The sequence below is a fragment of the Lycorma delicatula genome, chromosome 1 (genome assembly GCF_047948215.1).
Source record: "Lycorma delicatula isolate Av1 chromosome 1, ASM4794821v1, whole genome shotgun sequence".
NCBI lineage: Eukaryota > Metazoa > Arthropoda > Insecta > Hemiptera > Fulgoridae > Lycorma > Lycorma delicatula.
In genome coordinates this window covers 2,971,175-2,996,664 of record NC_134455.1, presented here as the reverse complement: position 1 = coordinate 2,996,664, position 25,490 = coordinate 2,971,175, and the positions used below count along the sequence as shown (strand labels likewise).

At 32.5% G+C, this 25,490-nt stretch overlaps 1 protein-coding gene across 7 annotated transcripts in view; it reads left to right on the top strand.

The window, feature by feature from the left end:
- qtc (GRIP domain-containing protein quick-to-court) overlaps positions 1 to 10,249 on the top strand; it is a 189,665-nt gene extending 179,416 nt beyond the window's left edge. For 5 of the 7 annotated variants that reach the window (XM_075360664.1, XM_075360580.1, XM_075360841.1 and 2 more), the window contains one exon: positions 6,941 to 10,249. In XM_075360664.1, the coding sequence (XP_075216779.1) occupies positions 6,941 to 7,147 (207 nt within the window). In that variant the 3' untranslated portion in view covers positions 7,148 to 10,249. Of the gene's footprint in view, positions 1 to 1,277; positions 1,397 to 1,445; positions 1,505 to 6,940 lie in introns of those variants that run through there. The other 2 variants (XM_075361096.1, XM_075361011.1) reach the window with 2 other exon arrangements.
- Positions 10,250 to 25,490: the final 15,241 nt, after the last annotated feature.

Genomic DNA, 25,490 nt, shown 5'->3' with positions numbered 1-25,490 from the left:
CAAAAGAAGGAGGGTGTTATTGTATAATGTAGGTAATACATTACAGTACTAAAAGATAATATTCTTTTAAATAATATCAAAAAAGGATTTTAAATATCTGTTCTTAACTTCTGATTATCACACATTTATATAAATAATTAGTATAATTTAAAATATATATTATTTTAGTGAAATTAATCTTTTTAAGATTCATATTATTACTCTAAACTGTTAAATTATATTAAAATAAAGTACCAAATACAGAATATTCAGATAACACATATCTTACCGTAATTTTACCGTGTAATGCTTTCATGGAATCCCACACTCTCAGTCATGATTGAAATAATTCCATTTCTACATAATAAAAATTAAAAATTACAAAAAAATAATGAAAATTGCATATTAATTTATACGAGTGCTGCTATCTGTTGCAGTTTTTATAAAAACGTTTCCCTTAAACACTGTCTGTTTGGTTTGTCAACTTGAAATGTTGTTTGCATATATATATATATAATATTTTTCTAATATATTTAATTTTATGATATTAGTTTCTAATATTTTTAAATTTGTGTTAATATCAGAATGTTTATTGTTTATTAGGTGATATTCCATTTTAGATAACCCAAATTTATTTTTGTAATTTCTATAATGTTCAAGAAATCTAGTTTTAAAGGATTTATTTGTTTTTTTCTATATAAATACAATCATAATCATTACATTTAATTTTATACATTCTACACATATTGTTTATTTTGTTATTACTATTTTTGTTTTTAGATATTTTATCATATGGCTATTAGGTTTGTATGCTGGTTTAAATATTTCTTTATTGTAAGTTTTAGTAATGTTTTCAATGATATTAGTTTATAAATACTTTTTATATATGTTTTCACTCTTTTGTGTCTTATTATGTAATGGTTATAAGGTAGTTAATTTGTTATTGTGTTTTGATAATTGTTTTTTAAATATTATTAATTAAATTAGTATCGTGTCCATTTTCAACACGATACTGATTAATAGAGCTTTATGATGTTTATTTCATAATTTAATTTTTCTTTGTTATTGTGTGTGTAATTGATTGCTCTATTAATCATATTTGTATAAGTGTTAATTTTATGAAACCAAGGGTGATTTGATTTTTTATGTATTATATAATGGTTGTCCTTGTTTATTTTGATATTGACATCTAAACAATTTAACATTCTGTTATTATCTATTTCATATGTGAATTTAAAATTTTCATTATAAGAATTTAGTCTGTTTAATATTATTAGATGTTCATTGTTTATTATTAGGTTGTATATAATGACAAACATCATCAACATAAGTGTCCATATTAAAACTTTATATGTAAAATTTCAATTTGATAAACAATCAGACACTATTTGAGGGAGATGGTCTAATAAAAACTGCAACAGATAGCAGCACTCATATAAATTAATACACAATTTTCATTATTTCAGTATTTTTATTGTGCAGTAACAAAATTATTTCAATCATGACTGAGGATGCAGGATCCTGAGTAAGTACTTTCATTGTAAAAGTAAGGTAAGATATGTTTTATTTCATTATTCTGTATTAGGTGGTTTATTTTAATATTATTTAATTATATATATATTGCAAACCAAACTGATCTACCTAAGTACAGAAATATACATTAAATAAGATGACGCTTACTTTATTTCATATTTTACAAAAACGTTTTTGTGGAAACCCACAACTTCAGTTGTATTTATTATATTTTAAACTGTTCATATCAAACTACATTCCATACTTAAATACATTCAAATTTATTAAAAATACACAGTGTTTTTATTTTTTTTTAAATTAAAACTTTTCTAAACATAAATACATAAGTTAAAAATTAAAATCTAGCTACATAAAAAATATGATGTCAAATTTAGTAAAAATTAAATAAATGAGTAAATGAATAAAATAATAACTAGAAATAAAAACAAAATGTAACTTGGCCAGCCAATGTTACAGTACAGTGTGTTTTTGAATTAAATTAAATTAAATTGAACTGCACATTATCATTATTTGATAAAGTGCTGCCATCTAGTGCAACCTTTATAACTGTGTCATCTTCATAATCTGTTTGTAGGTTGATCAATTTGAATTTCCTTTTATATTTATATTTATAGAATTTCTCCAAAATGTCTAAACTTTTATTATTATATTTCTTGATTTACAAACTGGTTTTGAATATCGGAAATAGAGTGTTTGTTGTTAATAAGATGGTCAGAAACATTAGATAAACCCAATTTCCCATTTTTATAATGTCTAATATGTTCAACAAATCTGATTTTAAAAGATCTTTTAGTTTTTCCTATATAAATGTGGTCACAGTCATTGCATTTTATTTTATAAACTCCACACAAATTGTATAAATTATATGACTCAGTATAATTACTGTTTTTTTAAATATTTTACTATTTGGTTATTTGTCTTGCATGCAGGTTTAAATTTATTTTTATCATTAACCGTAGTTATATTTTCAACTATATTATCAGTATGTTTTTTGTTTTAAAACCAGTGTTTTTTTTTTGTTTTAAAAGTGTGAAATGTAGTTTGATATCAACAGTTTAAAATATAATAAATACAACTGAAGATGTGGGTTTCCACGAAAACGTTTTTGTAAAACATGGAATAAGGTGTCATCTTATTTAATGCATATTTCTGTATGTAGGTGGATCAATTTGGTTTATAATTTATATATTAGTACAGAGGAATATGGGTATTGACTTTAGAAAAATTTTATATATATGCAATTGTCTCATTTAATTTTAAATAAAACTATGAACATATTTCTTTCCTGCATAATAAACACGGAAAGTATGATTTACTCCAAAAATTAATTTATAGTAACGTTTCATCAAATGTAGTAATGTTTCACTCTTAATGAAGAGTGTACAGTTAGCTAAGAAAGAATAACTGCCCATATGTCTCTCATAGAATAATTGTCTGATCTCTAAACAGACATTTATTAGTCTTCTTTCAAACTAGCTTAATGATGTGTTAAAATAATTAAAGTACATCAGAATAACAGTATTAAATCAATACTTTATTATTTAATAATTTGTTTTTCTAGAATCCACAAAACACAAAATGTTTTCCCAAGCATACGAGGTGTGTGTGAGAAAAGTAATGACACCGACTTTTTACTTACCAAAGTTTTTATTTTTTTCAAAAAACAATATTATCCCCTTCAAAGTAGTTCCCTTGGGCAGCTATACACCGGCAGAGTCGTTCCCACTCCTGGTAGCAGCGCTGGAAGGCTTCAACTGGTAGGGCTTTTAACTGGTCGGTCACAGTATTTTGAATGTTCTCCCGAGTTCCAAAATGGCGTCCTTTTAAGACATGTTTCAATTTTGGGAAAACGGAAAAGTCACAAGGACTCAAATCAGGAAAATAGAGGGGGTTGAGGAACCGTAGGAATGCATTTTGAGGTCAAAAATTCCCTGATGTGACACGGGGCATTGTCATCATGAAGCATCCACTTGTCTGCAATGTCTGGTCTCACGCGAATCACCCTTTTTCTGGGACTTTCAAGGACACCTTTGTAAAACACTTGGTTGACATTTTGTCCTGGAGGAATAAATTTTTTATGCACGATACCCCTACTGTCAAAAAAGCAAATCGGCATGGTTTTTGCTCATTCGACATTTTTTCGGTCGAGGAGATGATGGAGTGTGCCACTCTTCGCTTTGCCGCTTTGTTTCAGGATCGTACTCAAATATCCAGGATTCATCACCTGTGATCACACGATTGAAGAATTCTTGGTCATTGTCAATCCCTCCAAGAAGATGAACGCACACGTTTCTTCGATTGTCCTTCTGTTCTGTTGTGAGGTTTTTCAGTACCAATTTCGCATGTCCAAATAGTCTGTCAAAATTTGATGTACGGTGAAAGTGTTTAAATTTAACTGTTCACTCATCGTCCTTATTGTTAAACAAGGGTCGATCTGTCAAGAACCCTCACACGCTTAATGTTTTCGTCAGATTTTGAAGTTGAAGGTCTCCCTGAGCGAGGTTGATCTTCAACGTGTTCTCGGTGTTTCAAAAATGATTTGTGCCAGCAAAAACTTGTGCTCTTGATAAGCAATGTTCCCCATAGGCCTGTTTCAACTTTTCAGTCGCACTTGCAGATTCCCCAAGTTTCCCCAACACAAAACTTGATTGCACAACACTGCTCTATTTTCATAACACACAACAAAAACACAACTTCACTGATGGCGCTGTCAAAAATAATGTGTTGGTTGAACGGAGTTGAAACTCATACTGACAAACAAACCGGTAGACACAGCGTTGCCAGATCGCTCGCAGTGTTACCAATCTCATTACTTTTTTCACACACCTCGTATATGCTATGATAATATCACGAAGAAAAAATATGGAAAGATTTCAAAAAATGAAATGTCCTGTCAAATAATTGGCAGATGGTAGCAATTGCTTGAACTGAAAGAATCCATTGTTTTAATCACCTCTTATCATTAGAAATGGTTGTTTATTGTGTTATAAAAAACTGAATTGAAATTTATAAATTAATAAAAACTGTATTTGTAAAGGAAAATATTTAGTAAAGTCTGGAATAGAGAAACATATTTTTAAAATATTCACTTTAAGAACTCCTCTGACAAAATCTTTGTTGATTGATAGTAATATTTAAATGTTAAGAGTTTTTAGGTGAATGTTTTATACAGTCTTTTGTTGATCAATATAGTACATTTATTTATTGTTATGAAATGCTCAACATTTCAATATATGGGGTGATCATATTGATATTAGTCAAAATGTACATTTATATACAAATGTGTATAATTATAAATTATAATTACAGAATGAAAAATAAAAATTATTTACATACATAGGTAAAACAAAAAAATTAATCATATCACAGAAAAATTACACATAAGAATACTAGCAGAAATACGAAATATTAAAATGAAAACAGAAATCATGAGGAAAATGAAAATTAAGAAGAAAAATCTGATGTGAACACCACATGACTTCTTTGTATACCTATTAAATTGCATATACAAATTTTTAAAGTATATCAATTTTTATTTTACATAACTTCTGATTTTTTCATATATATTTTTTTTTTATTGTAATTTTTTTTACAAACAGAGGTTAATAATTATTAATAAATCAATATATTTAATAAGTAAAAAAAAAGAAATGAAGTCTGATTCGAACGTATGTGCCTTTCCCTTGTAAGTTCCAAATATTTCATTAATTAAAATTTTATTTTTCTATAACACTGGAACCAATGAGAATAAGTACTACTTATAAAATATCGTTGAAAAGCTCACAATGAGGGCTTACTGCTGTAGTTAAGAAAAGTTCAAAATTCAAATTTTTGGATGTTGGACATTTTTGGTCCAATCGATTGTAATTAAAAGAGGAGGTGCACAACTAGATATTACAACAGTCCTTAGTTCAAAATATCAACATTATACAGCTCATCGATTAATGTAATTAAACTACTTAATGTATAACATACATTAAAACAAGAACTAATAAATTATAATAAGCAAAAAGTAAAAAACAAAATTGTTAAAAGAATTCATTCATATTTAGTGTTAGTCATCGTAAAACATTTAGATTTCTTGAACTTGTTCTTTATGAAATAAGTTGAAGATATGATTTTTTTTCAAATGAGTTAAAGTGGAAGATTTTTTTTAAATTAAAGATTTCATGATATTATAAATGATATTAAATGATTATAAATGAAAATTTTATTTGTTTATTATTTTTTTTTACACATTTGAATTTAGTTTTGTAGTGTTAGAGTGTTATGATATATTAATTTTATGTAAGAGATGTAATATTGCAACAACTTTGAATCTTAGAATGAGCTCAGGTTGAAGTAACTGAAGTCATTTTGATATTCAAAGTACTTCCACGTGAAACTTCAAAAAAATAAGTTGGAAAATTCAGAGTAAAAAGTAAATACATAATCCTGCATTTCAAACAGTCTAATCACAGCCTTGGAAGCAGTTGCTTAAATTGTTTCTGTACATTTCTTCAATCAATTTTATCAACATAAAATTTTTTTACCTCTGTGTTATTCATGAATGATTTTTTAAATGGATCTTATATTTCTATAAGCCTACCCATATTTTAAATAAAAATGAAAAAAAAACTTAAAAAAAAATAAAATTAATTTAAAAAAATGTACTATAAATTAAAGAATAAAGTTTATAGTAAACTTTATTTTTACTTCTTTATTTTATAGTAAAGTAAAATAAAGTAAAAAAAAAGTCTATAATTCTTTATTAAATTTTGACTTTCTGAAATTAATGAAAAATAAATAGGTAGTAGGTTATAGTAGTTGTTTGTTTTTAATTTTGCTGTTACTCCAAAAATTAAAATTTAAAGATTTGAATAATTTAATTTTTTTTAAGAATGATTTTTGAAATTGGTTTATTTTTTAACTTTATTATTTCAGAAAATTAAAAATTTTTAATTACCAAGTGATGTAAATATTAATATTGCAATTCTGTATTAAATTAACACTTTAGTTAGTTGCACATTGTTTTTTTTTTTTTTTAAACAATGCTGTTAGAGAATTTAACCTACTCTCTTCTCTTTTCAGTTTTATATGCTTGTGTAGAAAATGTCTGTATTAGCATGTAAAAATTTCAGTTATATTAGAACATACAAATAACATAAAGAACATACAAGTTAGCATAAAAATACCTGATTTACTACAAACTTGCCTGCTACATACGGCTGTTACTTCATACAGTAACCTATCTCCTTTGTTAGTATAAAACCAACACAATATGTGCAATAAACCTGAAATTTAAAATTTCTGTTAAATCTAGTTAACTAGATTATCATCAAACTAGGTTGTTATCAAAATAACATTGTTAATTAATAAAGAATAAAATTATTGTTTACTTCTAGTGAATTTATTTATTTTGGTAATGTATTGCATTGTTAATTTTCAGACAATGTATCGACGTTTAGTGGAGCAAAAGCAAACATCAACTCAACATGATCCTGAAATGACATTGCAGTTCCTTAAATCTGCAATATATTATTTTTTAACAGATAGGGAGAATACGCAAGGCCACCTGGCAGCTATTGAGAGTATTTTGGGTTTTACTGATAATGAAAAACTAAATATAGAAAAGGCATCATACTATAGGAGATAGATTTTTATCTTAGCAATAATTGTGTGCATTAAATACCATTAATTTAGATTATCTTAATTTGCATTTTCGTATATGTTTTAATATTTTAAGTACTAGTGCTTTCAGTTGTTTGATTGCAATTATACTATTTATAAAATGAGAAACACATGAATGTTATTGTTTAATTTAAGGACAAAATGTCCTTATTCTGTTGACAGATTATAAAAAATCATATAACTAAAAATCTATTGCTGTAACTGAAAAGTAATTAATGACTATGCAGGGTTATTGAATACTTGATTATAAATCGTCATTATGATTTACATGTCACGGTCAACTTAAATGATTTTTAGTAAATGAAAACTAATTTATATGAAAAATTTAATTATAATTAAAATTAGAAAATAAAGTAGGTAGTTGGTTGGTACTTGTTTGCTTTTAATTTGGCTGTGACTCCAATAATTGAAATTTAAAGATTTGAATAATTTTATTTTTTATAAGAATGGTTTTTGTGTTCCTTAACTACCAATTTCAAAAACCACTACTTTTCAATATAGTTCTCAAGAATATTTGACATTTGTCATCGATGGAACCAATTTCTGGACACGAGCTTCAAAGGCAAGATTGGCCAAATCTGGGCCGCAGAGGCATAATTCATTTGTTCCCAGCCAAATAATGAAAGTAGCATGACACCAAGCATTATTGTGAAGCAATGCGACAATGTCATAATCTCATATATAACAGTTCTGGAAATCTATGGAATATTTCAAGGAAGTGACAAAATGTAAATTACAGAATTGTGTCCACAAAACTTAGTTTATGAGCTGCACCAAATCAAAATTATTGTCAAATGGCCACGAATTCAATGCATCATGTTGCATATTTTCTTGTCCTTCATTAAATATCTAATTCATTTTCTCACACTCATTCACTACATTCTCACAATGAATTTAATTAATCTGCCAATGAACCAGAGTTGTTTTCATACTTCTTACATTAAAAAGAAGGGTAGAAGACCATATTTAACTGATAGCAAATCTTTTAATTGTGAATATTTTTTAAATTTACACAAAAATTAAACAAAATCTGTTTTTCCCTTATTGATGTCAGTTTCAAGCTTATATATAAAAGAATTCTACATGCAGAAATGGCTAAAACACTCCACCAGCTACATTTTGAAGTGTTACTTTCTGAACCCTCAGATCAGGGTCTGGATTAAAAAATATTTACAAAATATACACAACTATTTTATAAAACCAGTTCTGTACAAAATTTGAATGTTAACTGTTGATTCAGTTATTGTTTTTTTCTATAATGGTTTTAAGTATGCAATTATACATATATTTGAGTGAGAAAGATGAAAAGCTGAAGTGATAAAAAAAATACCAGATCCCTCCAGGAATAAAACTTCATTTTTTCTTTGCAATTAGAAATTTACTAAATAAAATCTTTGCTGAAATGATTTTCCTGTGTATATATATTAGCTAGCTGTTTGGTGAGACTGTCCTACTCACCAATTAGTTGGTGAACAATAATAAAATACTGATATTTTATGATACTACAAAGATATTGCAGTTCACTATCTATAACTGTTAATCTATATCCACAGTATCAAAACAGTTTTTTTCATTTTAATTATTATTCTTTCAATAATATTATACAACAGAATCTAGTTGCACTTGGATACTAATTTATTACCAGTACAAGATTGAAACCTCTTGCTTTATAGAATTGTCAAGCTTCATTCCCACTCTCTTACTTCTAATTCCAATACTCTTGATTTTGAGATTCTTGAGAAAATAAAGTTTCTTCAATGACTTGAAGTTTTTTATTTGATGTTACTGTGTAAAACTATGAATATGTTTCCTAATTATTTCTATTGACTAATCTAATTAATTTGATAATACTGCTTTTATCATTTCTAAATTCACAAACAGTGTATTTATAGAGTTTAGAAGTATAAGAGATTTTTTAACAATGATCTGAGTTTGTTAACAGTGAAGACAATCTTTGTTCAATCAGTAAATATATGTTATAGGTGACTAACTTTCATTTATTGATAGGTAAAAAGTGCACTGAAATTAATATATATTAATTATATGGTACATTTAAATTACATATACTATAGATTATATTCTACAAAGAAGTTTTTGTAACATATATATAAAAAATACAGTACCTAAGAAACATAAAAACAAGAAATCTACCATTCATTCACAGATCTAACATGAACTCACTACGTAAAGTAAAAATAAAATGAATATGGCAACTGATATATTTCCTCTAAAGAAAATACACCATAAAAAATCTATTCTGAGTGTATCTGTTTCTACATGCAGGAGATAATCTGAAAATGACAGACACTGAGTTGCATTCAGTGGAATGCAACTCAGTTGCTCAGACACTGAGTTGCATTCAGTGGAATGCAACTCAGTGTCTGTCATTTTGTTAAATGATTCTGCACACAGTGTGAAAGAATGAAGATAAATCTTTCCCAGAAACAATAAAAAATTCACATTTCATAATATTAGGGTTGTATCAAAGGAACCAGATCATGTAAATATTCTGCATGTTATTTTATTTTTGTTCTGCCCAAAAACCTGATTACCTGAATTTTTTTTGTCATTATGACTCTTCCTTGTATCCCTTTCAAAATAAGAGGTCAAGATCTGCCTCCTTTTATTCTACACTCTACAGTCTAAATGACAAATTAAAGCTCAGTCATTTAATTACTAGAAAATATGGAATCTATAATAAGCATTTTTCAGTAAAAAATATAAAATGAATTAAAATGCTCTTATATATTGTTTTATTTCAGGGTAAATGTTCTTAAATTAAACTTACTGTGTGCAACATGTGAATTAAGATGGATCTTATTTATGCTTATTTCTTTATTATTTTATACTGTACTAAGAATCCATCATTAATGTGATTCAGTTACATTATATTCATATTATTTACATTTATTCTTTATGTTCTGATATTATAGTTCCTAAGAAATTGTTTCATTGTAATAGGTCATTTGTTACCGTAAATGTTAAATGACACACCATTTATTACTTTCAAAACATATCTGTGCAATGGTAGCTGCTTATTGAATGAATAAAAAAATTTGTAGCAACAGTTTTTACTTGTTATTTTTAATTATGAATACAAAACTTTTGGTATAGCATATTAATTTATGTTATTAATGAGTCGGGGCAGGAGAATATTAATTTTTGATCATTTATGTTTTAATGAGTCAAGGTAGGAGGAGTTCATAAAAAAAATTCAGTTTTATTAAGAACACAACAGAAAAAGATCTTTGGAAAAAGGAATAATCTACAATAACTACAAATGAATATTTAATGGTCATTATCAAATCAGCTTAAACAATTAGATCTAACATTTTATATAGGAGTTTAATTTTTTGAAGTACTTGTAACTTTTTTTAATAATAACTAATTGCATTCACTGATATTTTTAAAACAGAGTGGAGAGATGGCTTGTATTTAAATTAAACCTAATATATAATGTAAACATGATGATCGTCTGAAAGAAGCATATGTAGGTGCAATACTTCTCTAATACCTTACATATTTAAAAGCAAAAAACTATAAATAAATTATTTATTCAGATAGGAACATCTGAATAATACAGAACCCTTCTGGAATAGTTAACATGGTACACCGTGACTAAGTGCTTCAGCATTTGCCAAGACAGATCAAGTTGAACCGGAGTAAAACCATGAACAGAGAAACATCACAAAGTAGATAAAAATAATTATAAAATGAAGTCCATATTATGTAAAAATAATAGTAAAACAAATATTTAACAATATTAAGTAAATAAAATTACTATTAAAATAAATGTGGGTGTTGATGGAAGATATTAGAGCACACTTATTTGTATATTTTAATTGAGTACCATATTCAATTATTTTATTTTTTTAATTAGTATTAGTTAAAAACTTATCAAAGTATTAATGGTTAAAGAAAATCTTTTAATTATACAAAAAGAAATAATAAATTGATGTGTGAGTAATCTTTTAAATGGGTTGCAGCAAATTTATTAATAACAATAGACAGATAATTAGGAATTATTTGTATGGAGAAGTATTGTACTATGTAATGCAAAAATAGTTTCTTGCTAAACAATATTTTTCAGGAAAAAATGATTACATTTTTTAATTTTCTCTTACAAAATTCCTTTAGTATTTTTTCAAACATCAGAACATGCTTCATGATGGCAATTTTAATAATATTACCATCTGGACACTTACTACTACTGTAGATATCAAAGTGACATACTTCATTCTAAATCAACTGAAAAAAAAAATGGCTGTGCTGTATAAATGGTTGTAAATCCTGTTAATGTTAAGTGACTGTATTATATTGAATTCTACACCAAAATCAATATTAGCTTCTATCTAATGTTAAAGTTATTCAGTTTTTGGTAAGAAAACTACTTAGTTGATAATTTTTTTCATTTATAAATATTTTACTTGTAATGTTTGAATTATGTGATAATGTACCTCGTATTGTAAGTATTAAAATTGAGTTTTTCAATGAATTTTATGGGGAATTTCTGTGGTTTTAAATTATATTTATGGTGTAGTAATATATGGAATTGAATAATTACACTGTCCTTTTATATGTTACCAGAATAAATTATAAATAAACAGATTCAAGAATCAAATGTATTTTTAATATTTTTCCTCCTTTTAATCTAATTTCCTTTGAAAAATTATCATCTAAAATATGAATATAAAAAATGTTTTATGGCCAGCACGAAGACAAAACTTTAAAAATTGGATACTAATATTTAATATAAATATTAAATTAAAATATTAAAAAAAAATATTGATGCAAGACCAGTATTTTAGCAGCTATTATAAATAAATATGGCCGAAGTCTACCTTTTCTATAATTATTATTACTATATTTCATGACAACATAGGATCACTTTAGTCAGCCCATTATCCAGGTCTCTTTGATGGAACTGTTTGGGCATTGCGGTCCTCCCAGTACTTTTTCATACGTTCTGATCTGTATGCCCTTTCTAGTGTTGAAAATGTTCGTATTGTGAGTTTTTTCTTGCGAGTCTGAAGTGTTTTGTTCTTTGTGTCTGAAGCTCTGAGTGCTTTTATTCTTGATTTTCTTGTTTAATTTTATCTTATCTATGAAGTCTACTTGTAAGGCCAATTTCCTTCAGATCCTCTCTTATTTCTCTGATCCATCTGCAACCTGTCTTAGTTTTTTGAGTCAAAATTGTACTGTACTAGCTGTTTCAGAAGTCTTGCATCCTCATGGTATGTCCAAAAAGAATCCTAGTCTCCTCATACGCATGGTATCAGTGATGGGTTCTAACTCTTTGTACATGAATTTGTTGGGCACAATCCACCAGTGCCTGTCTTTCTACTTTTTATTGATGCAGGAAGAACCTGCATCAATAAAAAGTTTTGTTCCCTTTTTCTGTTTAGCAGTTGGATGAGAGCTAACATCCAGTGTTCTGGTAGTTCTTCTTTGATCCAGATGTTGATGAAGGGCAATTTTTACTGAACTTTCTGCATATTTCCAGATCTCTACAAAAGTCTGATCTTTACCTGCTGCTTTATAATTCTTTATCTCGCCCAGATATACTGAATTCTTTCAGTTTTCTGGAGTCAGTCTGTCTTTGATTGTTCATTCAGGTGAAAGAGTGTTTCTGCTGCATAAGTGGCTTCTGGTTTTATAACTGTGTTCCAGTGTCTTATTTTTGTGTTTATTGTTAGGAATTTTTTTTGTAGTGTACCAGGTTAATTTTTGAGCTTTTACTAGCTTGTTTCTTCTTATTTGGATCAAGGTTTTTTTTTTTGTTTAGGCTGTTTGTTACTATTTCTCTGAGATATTTAAATTAAGTTAATATTTTTATTTTATTATTGTTTATGCTTACTTCTTTTAATCATGTTGGTTTTTGGGGCATAATTTTTGTCTTTTCAAGTGAAATTTTGAGACCAATTTTATTTGCAATGTTTTATGTTCTAATACCTGTGGTTTAGCTTCATCGATGTCATTTGTTAGCAGTGCCAAGTCGCCAGAGAAACAAAGACTGTTTGTTTAGATTTTTCGACCTATTTTTACTTTTGGGGGCATTTTTGAACCATTCCCTCATTACCATTTCTAGAGCACAGTTGAATAATAGCGGTGAAAACCCATCGCCTTGACACAGTCCTGCTTTGATCTCAAAAGGTTCTGAGAGCTCGCTTCTGAATTTTTCTGACTTAGTATTTGTGAGGGTCAGTTTTAACATGTTTATTAATTTTATATGTAGTTCGAGGTGTCTTAAAATTTTTAGTAGGGATTCTATCTGGATATAGTCATAAGCTTTCTTGAAATCTACAGATGTTATCACAATGTCTGTTTCTTTTCCTGTTGTAATCCATTATTAGCTTGAGACTCATGATCTGGTCTGGATGGCTTCTCCAGGGTCTGAAACCTCCCTGGTATTCTCCTATTCTTTCTCGAGTTGTGGACTGATCCTGTTGAGGATGATTCTTGAAAGAATTTTGTATGTTGTGTCTAGGAGTGAGATTCCCCTATAGTTGCTAGGGTTTGTTTTGTTCCCTTTTTCTGTTTAGCAGTTGGATGAGAGCTAGCTGACATCCAATGTTCTGGTAGTTCTTCTTTGATCCAGATGTTGATGAAGGGCAATTTTTACTGAACTTCCTGCATATTTCCAGATCTCTACAAAAGTCTGATCTTTACCTGCTGCTTTATAATTCTTTATCTCGCTTAATAAACTTCTTTTATTGTGGGAGAGTTGATATTTTCTGGTGATATTGGTATTTAGGAATTCTGTTGGCTCTTCGCATTTTAGTTGTTTGTTGAAGTATTTAGCTAGGATTCTCTTTATTGTGTTGGGCCAGTTTACTGTTTTCATTCTTTATTAGTAGTAGTACTTGGGAGTTTGTATTTTTGGAACTGATTTTTAAAGGTTTTGTAGTAGTCGCTCAACTGTGTTTTACTGAATTCTTCTATTGACTTCAGTGTGTCTTTATGGTGTTGTCTGTGTATTCTCCTTAGGGTTCAGATGTTTTCTTTAGTTTACTAGATTTTGGAAGGATGTTTCTGATTTTTAGGTTTGGTGAAATAGCCATGCTTGATGTTTTTTCTCCATTGTTTCGTCACATTCACTGTTCCACCATTGTTTTTTTATGGGATTTTATTGCAGTTAATCCTTTTGTGATTTGTTTAAGGTTTTGGCTATATCTTCAAGTTTATCCATGATTGTTATTTTTTTAGCTGCTTTTTGGCAATTTTTATTCTTGATTAGTTGGGTAAGGTCCATTTTTCTTTTAGTTTTAGGGGCTTGGTTTTGTTGCTTTCTTTAGGGGTAAATTTAATTTTAATTTTGACTACATAGTGATCTGACCTTTTGTCTATTACTCAGAGCACTTTTATATTGCATTGCATTGGTGTTTGTCCATGAAGTCATGGTCTAGTTGCCATTCTCCTTTAGTCTAGTCGAGTGTTTCCAGGTTTTGAGGTTTCCTAGATTTTGAGATTAGGTTGTGGTTTGTACAGAGATCGATGAGTCTGTCCATTGTTGTTTTTTTTTCTTTTGGGCGAGCCATTATCTGATGATGTCATGGTATCTTTCTCTGCCTAGTTGAGCATTGAAGTCTCCTATTAATTGTTAACATGGTTTTTGGGGATGTTATTTATAGTCAGGTCGAGTAGATCCCAGAACTTTTCTGTTTCTTATGGTCTTTTGGAGAGTTGTTTTTATTATTAGTGGGTGCAGTGGGTGTTTATTATAATGTAGATTTTATTAGATGCTTCTAGTGTTGAGATTCTTGGAGATTGTGACTTGAATTCTTGTATGGAGTTTTTTATTTTGAGGCTGACTAAAAAGAATGTTCCAAACTGGAACATTTTTCATCACTCTCTTCCCAGGTATACCTTTGTAGAGCCTGTATCCTTGAGATTCCATGGCGTCCTGGCTGGTGTTTCTTATTTCATGCAGACCCATGATGAAAATTTTGTGTTGGTTCATTTTTTAGTTTACCAGTCTGCATCAGCGAGTTTACATCGTGTGTGGATATGTAGGTTATTTGCTTTGGTTTAATTTTGTACTTCATATTTTTCTTGTTCGTGTGTGTAGTGCTGGAGCATTCCATTGCTTCCAATCGCATGTTATCTTCTAAGTGGCAGCCCACTGTATCCAAACACTGCCTTCTCTGAACTCTGGTGTTGCTTGGTTCAGGCAGTGGAGGTCATTTCAAGGCCTTTCATGGTTGATTGTCAAGGGGTCACCTGTGGTGGAGCTAGGTCCCGAGTTACAACACTAGAAGTGATCTAGTGAGGTGTGATTTGATTAAATGAAGCTGTGAAGTTTGTTTAGATTCAGTTCACTGACAAATTTCTTCTATGTGTTCCGGATATATCCAGGTGCACATCGTGGAGGCTCAAGCCGACTTTTGTTAAAGTTGTTATTTTGCAGAAAAGTTACAAAGTCTGATCCTAAACATTACGCCTCTTTTCTATTATAATAATAATAATAATGAATTTTTTTAATGTTATTAGTACTAAAGCATAAATAAAATTACTCTGATGTTTTTTGAAATATCCTCTATATGGAGAGGGTTATTGTGCTGTGTAATACAAAAATATTTCTGTTTCTTGCTAGACAATACTTTTCAGGAATATGATGAATTTTTTAATTTTCTATTACGAAATTCCTCAATATTTGTTCAAACATCCGGACACTCATAATAAGATGTTATATAAATATACAATATTTATATAAAATAATTATTTAAATCAAACCATTTTTTATTATCAGGTCCAGTGATGAAATGAGTGAAGGCGTTGCCAATGGGGCTGAATAGTTGGCCACTAATACAGATATTTGACGTGCATTCTTAAATTGCCATGTATTTACTAGTGGAATTGAAATACAACATTCCAAATATTTTGTCAATCAGAAATGTAGTTAGAAATGCCAAACTGGAAATAAAAATATTGTGTATTTGTGTATTCACTTCACATTTTACACATCCCAAGTATGCAACCTAAGTATTCCATCCAGTTAAATGCTCAGTATGTCATATTTTTATTAACTTTGTGCAGTACATTTGGTTGTGAAGAAATAAAGTTAAGCAAACTGAACTTTACTAAATAGTAAAAGAAAAGAGAATTTACTATTGCATTTTCTACAGTCAGATGATGAATATCAAAAATGTGTAAATAAAAAAAAATGGTTAAACAAACAAGAAAGTTACATATTAATCTACTACAATAATTGTAGGAAGATAATCCTGAAGATTTTTAAAACTTACTTGAGTATGAACAGTGCTGTTTTTTGACAATTTATTAAGTTTAGTTAGCCTGTTTAAAAAAAGAAATACCAATGCCAACACCCATTGATTGTTCTATCTTCTTGAATTCTTTTTGAAAACTGCATACTATATGAACATTTTTATCTGGTCATTCATATACTTTTTTGCATAACTCTACCAATTCTTCGTACATTATTATTTTTAAATTACAGTTTGTGTAAGATTTACTGTCGATACGCAGTAAAGATTAGGCACTCAGTTTGTGTGTCTACTTTCAATAAACATGGATGGCATTGTAAAGTTTATCATAAATTATTTAATCCAGTATTATGTATCCATAATTTAAATTATAAAATAAAAAATATTAGACATATGAAATAAAACAAAGCATGTGCCATACTACACATGGAACTTATTCTGATGAACTGACACTCATGTCAGAAATAATAATAGTCCAAGAATATGGCAGCTGAATCACATAAACAGGTAAATGTCAAATGCTTGGTAAATGTCATTTCACACTTGGACACAAACATCTGTGTTCATGGCCTGTTAATTTATTTGGATTTCGTGGAGGTTTGGCACACTGATGTACCACAGTATAGCTGCCGCAATGAAGCTTGGAATACAACAGCTGATACAGTGCCTGTATTTAAACTGAAAACATCCAGATTAGTTTTCACACGCAGCGCAGAAGCAGATTGTTTTCTTGTAAATTTACAACTTACGAAGTCTGTAAATAAAATGAGACGTGTAAAGAAAAACTTTTTATTTACAATCCAATTATACATTGAGTCTATCACCTTTGAAATAGTTCCCTTGGGAAGCCACACTACGCTTCAAACAGTTTTCCCACTCTTCATAACAGTGTTGGAACTCAGAAACCGGAATATCCTTCAGATGGTCAGTTATATTTTTTTAATGTTTTCTACTATCCTAAAATGGTGTCCACTGAGGTGTTTTTTTAAAGTCAGCAACAAGAAAACGTTGCAGGGCCTCAAGTCAGGTTAATAAGGTGGTTGAGGAACTACATGAATGTTTTTCTTTGCCAAAAACTCATTAACTGAGAGTGGAGTGTGACAACTGCATTGTCGTGTTTCAGCATCCAGTTGTCTTTGATGGCTGGTCTGATGCGAGCAACACTTTTCCGCAGTCTTTCAAGAATTTCTTGGTAAACATATTGATTTACATTCTGTCCTGTAGGAAAAAACTTATGGACAATGCCATTACTATCAAAGAAACAAATAATCAGCTTGGTTTTGATTTGCTCATTTTTGCTTTTTTGGACGTGGTGAGTTTGAAGTATATCACTCCTTGCTCTGGCGTTTTATTTCTGGGTTGTACTCATATATCCAAGACTCATCAACAATAATAACATTTTTTTACAAAACCAGGATCAATTTCAATTTGCTCTAGAAGATTGCAGCACACTTCCACCTTGTTGTTTTTCTGTTCAACAGTGAGATTTTTTGGGGACCAAAATACAAAATGGGTCCCCAAAATTTTTGGGGACAGTACAATTTTGATAGTCAAATGTGGATGCTCTTACCCAGAGGTGGTGGTATATCTAGCTCTGTGATTTTTGTTGTTTTTAGTGGGTTTTTTTATTGATACGTAGTGTTGAATTGTTGGTGGAATTATACTGGACACGGCTGTAAATTTTTGGTTGACAGAGAATTGTTTTTTAAGATTTTTCTAGACAAGTGTTTTTAGACATATGCTACAATGTATAACCTATTGGTGAGATGACTGAGTTTTTTCTAAATGTTTCCACAAGACACTACAGGAATCTGGTGTCAGTGTTGTGGAGTAAACAAAGACTTAGTAATTTTTTTGCTACAGCAGTAAGTAACTGTGCTGAATTTTTCTAAGTCTTAGGGACCAGTACAAGAGGGATCTTCCTTCCTTAATAACTTCCTTCTCGGAGCTTTAATTTCAAAATCCTCCCGGATCTATCCAATCCAGGACCTTATCCTCCTGTTTAGCCCCTTACCCCCCCCCCACCAATTTTTGGGGTTCAGTGTTGGGGAGATACATTTTTGTACCCCCTACAAATTTTTCACAAATTTGTATGGGTCCATCACAAATTTTTTTATTGAAGATTTGGGTTTATACATTTTCCTTAGCCCCTTATAGCCCCCCCGAAATCCCCTAACCGAGTGGGGTATCAAAATACAAGGAATCGGTAAAAATAATGCCCTGTAAAAATATACGGCATATCAAGTGGTAATGAAGAAGTTAGGGAGGCGCCTGCCCGCTTTCACGGCCTCGCAGGCGGTCGCACAGATTAATTAATTTACTCTTTCCGGGTGCAGACCACGATATAGTGGAGCATATAAAGTTCGACGGCCGTTTCACGCAGGAAGAGGTTTCCATTACAATTGCCCGCTTACGGGATAAAAAAAGTCCGGCACCATACGGTATCCTAGCCGCCGTTCTCAAAGCACTAATGCAGGTCGTCCCCTGGGAAATGACAAACATAACGAATCATGGTCTACAAAACTGGTCCTTCCTGAGGTGTTGGAAGGAATTCCGCGTGGTCTTCCTCCTAAAGAAAACCGGCAATACGGTTGACACAGATTATCGGGCGCTTTGTCTAATTAGTAATGTGGGAAAGTAGGAACTAACCACAACTAGGTCAAAACCATCCACAGCAAGCTTAACAACGACGTGATACGTGTCAGAGGCTTTTGCCGTATAAAGACACTATCTATAGACTTCCTGCACAGCACGGCGGATTTGCTTTCGCTAACATTGAACTTATTCCAGCCTGACAAACCTGGCAGGTCACCCTTGACAACGTACGGGTGTTGTAGAAGTAAAACATCGAGGCTCCGCTTTTCAACGACGTTACCTAACTCTACTTGGACCGCATAGGCACCCTGGGCATTGAGTTGGCCGAACCTAACCATCGAGCGAGTTGAAGTAGACCTCAACCGCTCTTAAATAACTACGGTACTCCCTACTGTTGATAGAGTGCCTATGACTCTTGCGCAACCGCTTGCAGTTAACGCAAGTCGGAGCCTCTTTCTTTTGCGGACAATCTTCACGCTTGTGGCCCTCCTCACCACAATGCGCGCAGACCGACGCATACTTACAAAACTTGTCCCTGTGGCCAAACCTACAACATTTGAAGCACCTCTGCACGTCAAGGTATTCCTTGACGCGACAAGAGGCAAAATCAACGAAGACCCTACCCTCGGACAAAAATTCAGGTGGAGACCAGCACTTAATTCAAAAACTCCGTGATACCGAGAGGCATCACGCTTTCCAGTCTTAAAGACTAGCCTGCACTGCTCTCTGAACGAGGCCTCGTCCAAATCAGTATTCTGCTCCCGAATGAGAGACAGAACTTCTTCATCAAAGAGACTCCGCTCGATGTCATATATAATGACCCGGGGCTTCCTCAACTGCTTGGAGTCCTAACCTCAAGCTTCTGTACCGCAGGAGAGTCCTTGATGACTTGGACCGTCTCCTTATTGTCGGCAACAACTAACCCTCTACTGGTCTCCTTTATATCACGAATTCTAAGCCGATTCCGATCACCACGAAGGGCTTCCCGGAAATCACGCTTTAAGTCCTGACTCGTGGTCTTCGAGCCCTCTGCCTTATTCACGAAGATTACCTCCGGCTTGCTGGAAGATTAACCGCCTTGCTGGCCTCGCGTTTGGTTTTCAGTACCTCAGCGTAGTGCCTGGGCTGCACTGGGGCCTGGACAACCACCTTGGGAGCCTTGACCTCTTGGGGCTGGGAGGCCAAGGCCTCGAAACCCTCACTAACCGCTTTAAAAGCTTCCCTCAACTTGCCAAGTTGAGGGAGAATAGTTTAACTCGCCAACGAACTGACTCCGCTGGGAAGTGTCAGAAAATCTACTAAGTAGTCCAGGTCCTCCTGGACTACTTTCAACAACAGGGCAGAACTGCCCTTAGAATTCTTGAAGGCCTCTACTACAGGGGAGGACCGCACCTGGGTGTGTGCCCCTGTATCCATCCCTTCTCTTACCTCTTCCTCTGAGGAGCTAGTCGACGGCACCGGCGCAGGTTTCCTCTTCCGCCTGGACTTCTTCACCTCTTGGAACTCCGACATGGCCGAAGATTCCCTAAGTCCTACTGAATCAACTAGAATCTCGCTGTCTTCCTACTACTGGTAAGTTTGGGCAAGCCCACAAAGTGACAACTACCCGCAGCGAGTACGGGGAGCCGGAGACACTTGCGTTCTCCTGTCACACTTCGTACCTCTTCGCCGCTGCTGGAACGATTGATTGGTGCACTAGACGTACAGCAATGAACCACTGATTACGGCCCTCGCTCTGACAAGAGCGCAGAAGCACTAAAAGGCACGGCCTTTTATGTCACGAGGACTAACGACCGGCAGTCGTTGACACCCTTTTGCCACGTTGAGGAGAATACGCGTCGTACAAGTCCACCACAGCAAAGCTACAAATGTCGAGTCTGTATTAAAATGTGAAAATCGTGAATACAGCCTTAAGATCAGCTAACCTCGATACTGTCGGAAGGTACACACACGACCGACAGCCAAATAGAACACTGATAAGATATACCACGGCGATACTCTGAGACGCACTAGGGACCAGAGTACCCTCATACGAAGCAGCCTGTGTCGTGTCCTCTGTACTCCCGGTAGAATTGCAGGCCTTGGAATGCAATTTCCGCTTCGAAGGTATAGACAGAGTCGAAGCCGCTTCTTTAGTACGGCATAAGTGGAAAAAGAAGTGGCGGTCCGGCGATCGCGCCTCATGGACTAAGCGGCTTATACCTGATTAAGGCACATGAATTGACAGAGGACATGGCGAGAAAAGTTATTATACCAGACAGTACTTAACTGGTCACGGTGCTTTCGAGGGCTACTTACACAAGTTTCACAGACGCGTAACCCCTCCGATGCATGCACTGCGACGGAGTAGACGACGCTGAACATACCATCTTTGTATGCAGCGAATGGCGAGCTCAGCAGGCCAGAGTTGGTATTCATCGGCTTAGGCCGGAGGGTTTCCTCACCTTTATTCTGGCTCCCGAAGCTAACAGGCGTAAGTTAGAGGTCTTCACGGTCGACGTCCCGACTGCCAAGGAGGTAGGTAATTATTATATTGTATAAGCTGTCGGCGACTTCCGAGGGCATGGGTTACCATGCAGCCGTGTAGCGGCGTTTTGACGAGGGCAGATTAGAAAGAGCACAGGACACTGTTAGCGGGATGGCGACTGCACTGCCGAGGGCATGGATCCGATGCAGCGGCTTCTCGACGATGGTTGAAGCAAGTGAATGTCACGCGGGACTCTGCGATGGAGCTGATTGGGAGTAGGAGGTCTGTCCGCCTCTCCCATGTATTCCAGACCGGATTCCATAAATTAACCCAAGTCTGGGGTATGAACTAAAGTTGAGTTCAGTAAGGGAATTAGGACTAAATAACGTTGTTGCGATCAACATTTTTGGTGGTATGTTGTACTTAATTTGCCTCGACTTACGAAATTGGCTCATAATAAGTAGAACTAAGCGCGGGGTTCGTGCTTCCGCGAACGCGGTTAGCTAGTTCAGAGGAATACTAAGTAGAACATTCAAGATGTCCGAACGAGGCCTACAGGGAAGGCAAAAGACGAGTTTATAAATCACCTTTGTAAATGTCTACCGAGGTATCCCAAAGAGACCAGGTTTATTACTGAGATGTAAAAAATAAGAGGGTGATAAACGTCACCCATTAAACCCTACAAGGTAGGGGGGGGAGATGTGGCGACTGGAACGTCACTAGGGATGTGTCGTCCTCTATGGGGTTGGGATGCCAAGGAGGACATTAGCATAGGGAAGGGTGGACAGCCCCACAAGTAGCGGGAAAGTGGGGATACAGCATCAAAATCCAAGGTGGGTGCCGTCCGCCATCTTAGAATTTCCCTTTTCGGGATATTTGAAATTCTGCAGGGATATCAACTTGAGTAATATATTCACTTTGAATATTATTTATAATAATTAATTCAAAGGTTGGTACCGCTCGGTTTGAATTAAATAAATAATATTTGAAGTGAAAATAACTTGGTTGGCTAGGTCTCGAACCCGGTCTTGACAGGACGCGACTGACTGACGCCTTAAACCATTCAGCTGCAGTGACTCCCTGATGTAGAGTGAAAAATGTTCTACATAAGCTGTGAATCTTAACGTCATATCAGTCTGTACACTAACACACATACACAAAAACATATATACACTAACACATACACGTGGTGTAGGTTATATTACAGTTTCATATAAATGATGACTGATGTTACTACGTTAACAATTCACAACATATTAATCTGAGAATAAAATTAAATACAATTTTTATTCCTGCTGTCAATTTCTCAGAACTGTTTGAGCCAGGTAAAATCACTGTCTGCATCTGTTATTGAGAAGTATTTTTATAATTAATATCACTTCACTACTGTTGGAGAGTATGAACATGTCAGGGATTAAGATAGGTCTGGTTAGGGAAGTTTCACTGTAAATATAATTAGGTAGAATTCATAAGAAAGCTATCTATTGCAATGGGTGCAATGATTCAACTCTGGAAAATTTTGACATCTTCACGTTTCACATCCCCCAAAACCCCAGTTCAAAAGTTTGTATATTTCATGGAAAATTTTGACATCTTCACGTTTCACATCCCCCAAACCCCAGTTCAAAAGTCTGTATATTTCACTTTCTTGTGGACACAATAACTGTTATAATTTTGCATCAATCACCTTCAAATTGATACATAAAATATAATGACCCAAAATCTTGGTAGAGTTTGTTAATGGGCAACATACATCAGACCATAGAAGCCTTTTTGAAAAAAACAAAATATCACTATAAAGTTCCAACTATTCTTTGGATAAGGGCCTAAAACTTATCCAAATAAAGTTTTTTGGTATCGCCAACCACCCACTAGTCCAGGGGTACAAAAAATGGGGTTTCAAAGATAAAAAAAATCATACCTCCCTTAATAGGCACAGTTTCGAATCAGAGTGGTTGTTAGTCCTCTTAAACAATTTTTGATATGATCAACCCTTACAGCATAAGATAACCAAAATGTTGCTGGAATTGTAAGATGGGGCTTGTGTACTAAACTTTTGTCAAATGCAACCACTGTTGAGTAAATTTGAAGTTTTTCTTAACTTTAGAGGTGGAAAATTTTTTATCTCCTATTTAGCACTGGTGAACCTACCTTCATCATCCGGCATGTTGAAAGAGATTTTTTTACTTCATATAAAAATAAGTAAAAAAGATTATATTTTGAGTAATTTCATACATATCTTGCTTTTAAATTTCCAAATCCAACCACATACTTTTTTGGTGATGAGTAAAAATCATTTCTTTTTGAAATATATAAATAAGTATATCTTGAGATTAATAAAAAAATATCGATAAATTTTTACCTTATTTAACATTTCTTTTGCATATCATTTATTGAATACCACTCACGAATCTGTACCAGTATTTTCTTAAAAGGTAACACTGGTTCACTTTTAAGGTAATTTCAGTCTAGTCTTCAAGCATTTTTCATGCTACACTCTACTTTTCAACTCATTGCTGCATTTATAAACATTCAAAAAATTAAAGGGGGAAGAATTTATAACCTTGTTTCTTATCAGTTTTTTGTTTTAATTTGTCCTTCATACTGTTAAGCATTTGCTTATCCTGTTTGATTTCTTTGCAGCAGACTGTTCAAGTAATATGGGTAACAGTGACTAGTTCAGGACAGGTTTTCCAGTACATTTACCAAAATTACCTTGCATCATCAACATGGAACACACCCGATACAGTAAATTCTGTTTCACAATCTTCACATTACATCTTGACAATCCAAAAGTGTGGACAATTATAAATGCATTTTCAATAAAGAGAAACAACGATTATAAAAATGTGTTAATATTTTTAAACATGCAGAGCTCTTGTTTTACCATGTAGTCTTTTTCACTGAATTAACGCATATAGTCAATAATTACTTAAAATGAAGCTAGAGAAATGTTTACATATAGTGTATTTTATATACACTACATGCAAATACGTCGCTATCAGCAATTTCTTTTAAGTAAATATCTGTTCATCTGCATTTAAAAAAATACTCAACCGAGTCTTTATTAATAAGTTTAATAATTAGTAAATAATATAATTTATTGACATCATTGTTTATAAGATTCAATTTATTGTAACAATCCAAACATCCATCATAATTTTACTTCAATCATATCAAATAATCACTGAATTGTCTATAACATTTCATAATGAAATGTTTATACAAAAGACATGAGACATCTGTGCATTAGGGGTTGTGATGCATAACCTGCTGCTTGTAAGAAAATTCACAAATACAGTGGATTGTAATGAATTAAATTTGATACGAGAAATTTTCTGATGTTAATTTAATTAATTGATAAGTACAGAAACAACTGTATCTGATCCTGATTGGATACGGTACACTAGTTTATAAACATATAAATTTTATTTACACAATAGTTCATAACCTTTCCTCCACAATACATAAAAAAAACTCCTCTTCCCGTCTCTAGACAGAACACCATGAAAAAAATTTTATAATTTCAGCCAAAAAAGTCAATAATTCACTTTGAAATTCTGCACACTCTTAGAACATTAATACATGTCTTTGGATAAAAAGTGCAGGAGGGGCATACACTTAACATCTAAATTTCTTGAATTACTTCAGAAAATTTCAGCATGGTCTGCCACAGGGATAAGTGTCTGCACAATAAGATTAATTCTTTTTTAACTTTGATGGTGTATCAGCAGCAAGAAGATGAACAGACCCACTAAAATGTTTATATCTGCTGTGATCATCATCCTAAATTAATTGTTTTCATCATTCACAACATTTGATTATAAAATCAACAGTTTGTAATGATCTTGCTAGCAATTGATATAACCTCAATATTTGTAAAAAAATATTCATCCTCTGCTGATCTTTGTCAAACAATGTTATTGGTGTAAGATTTTTTTTTGTGAGTATAGTTGTACTTCTGCATAACATGAATGTATTATTTTTAATGCAGGAATAACTGCACAAAAAAATCAAAGACA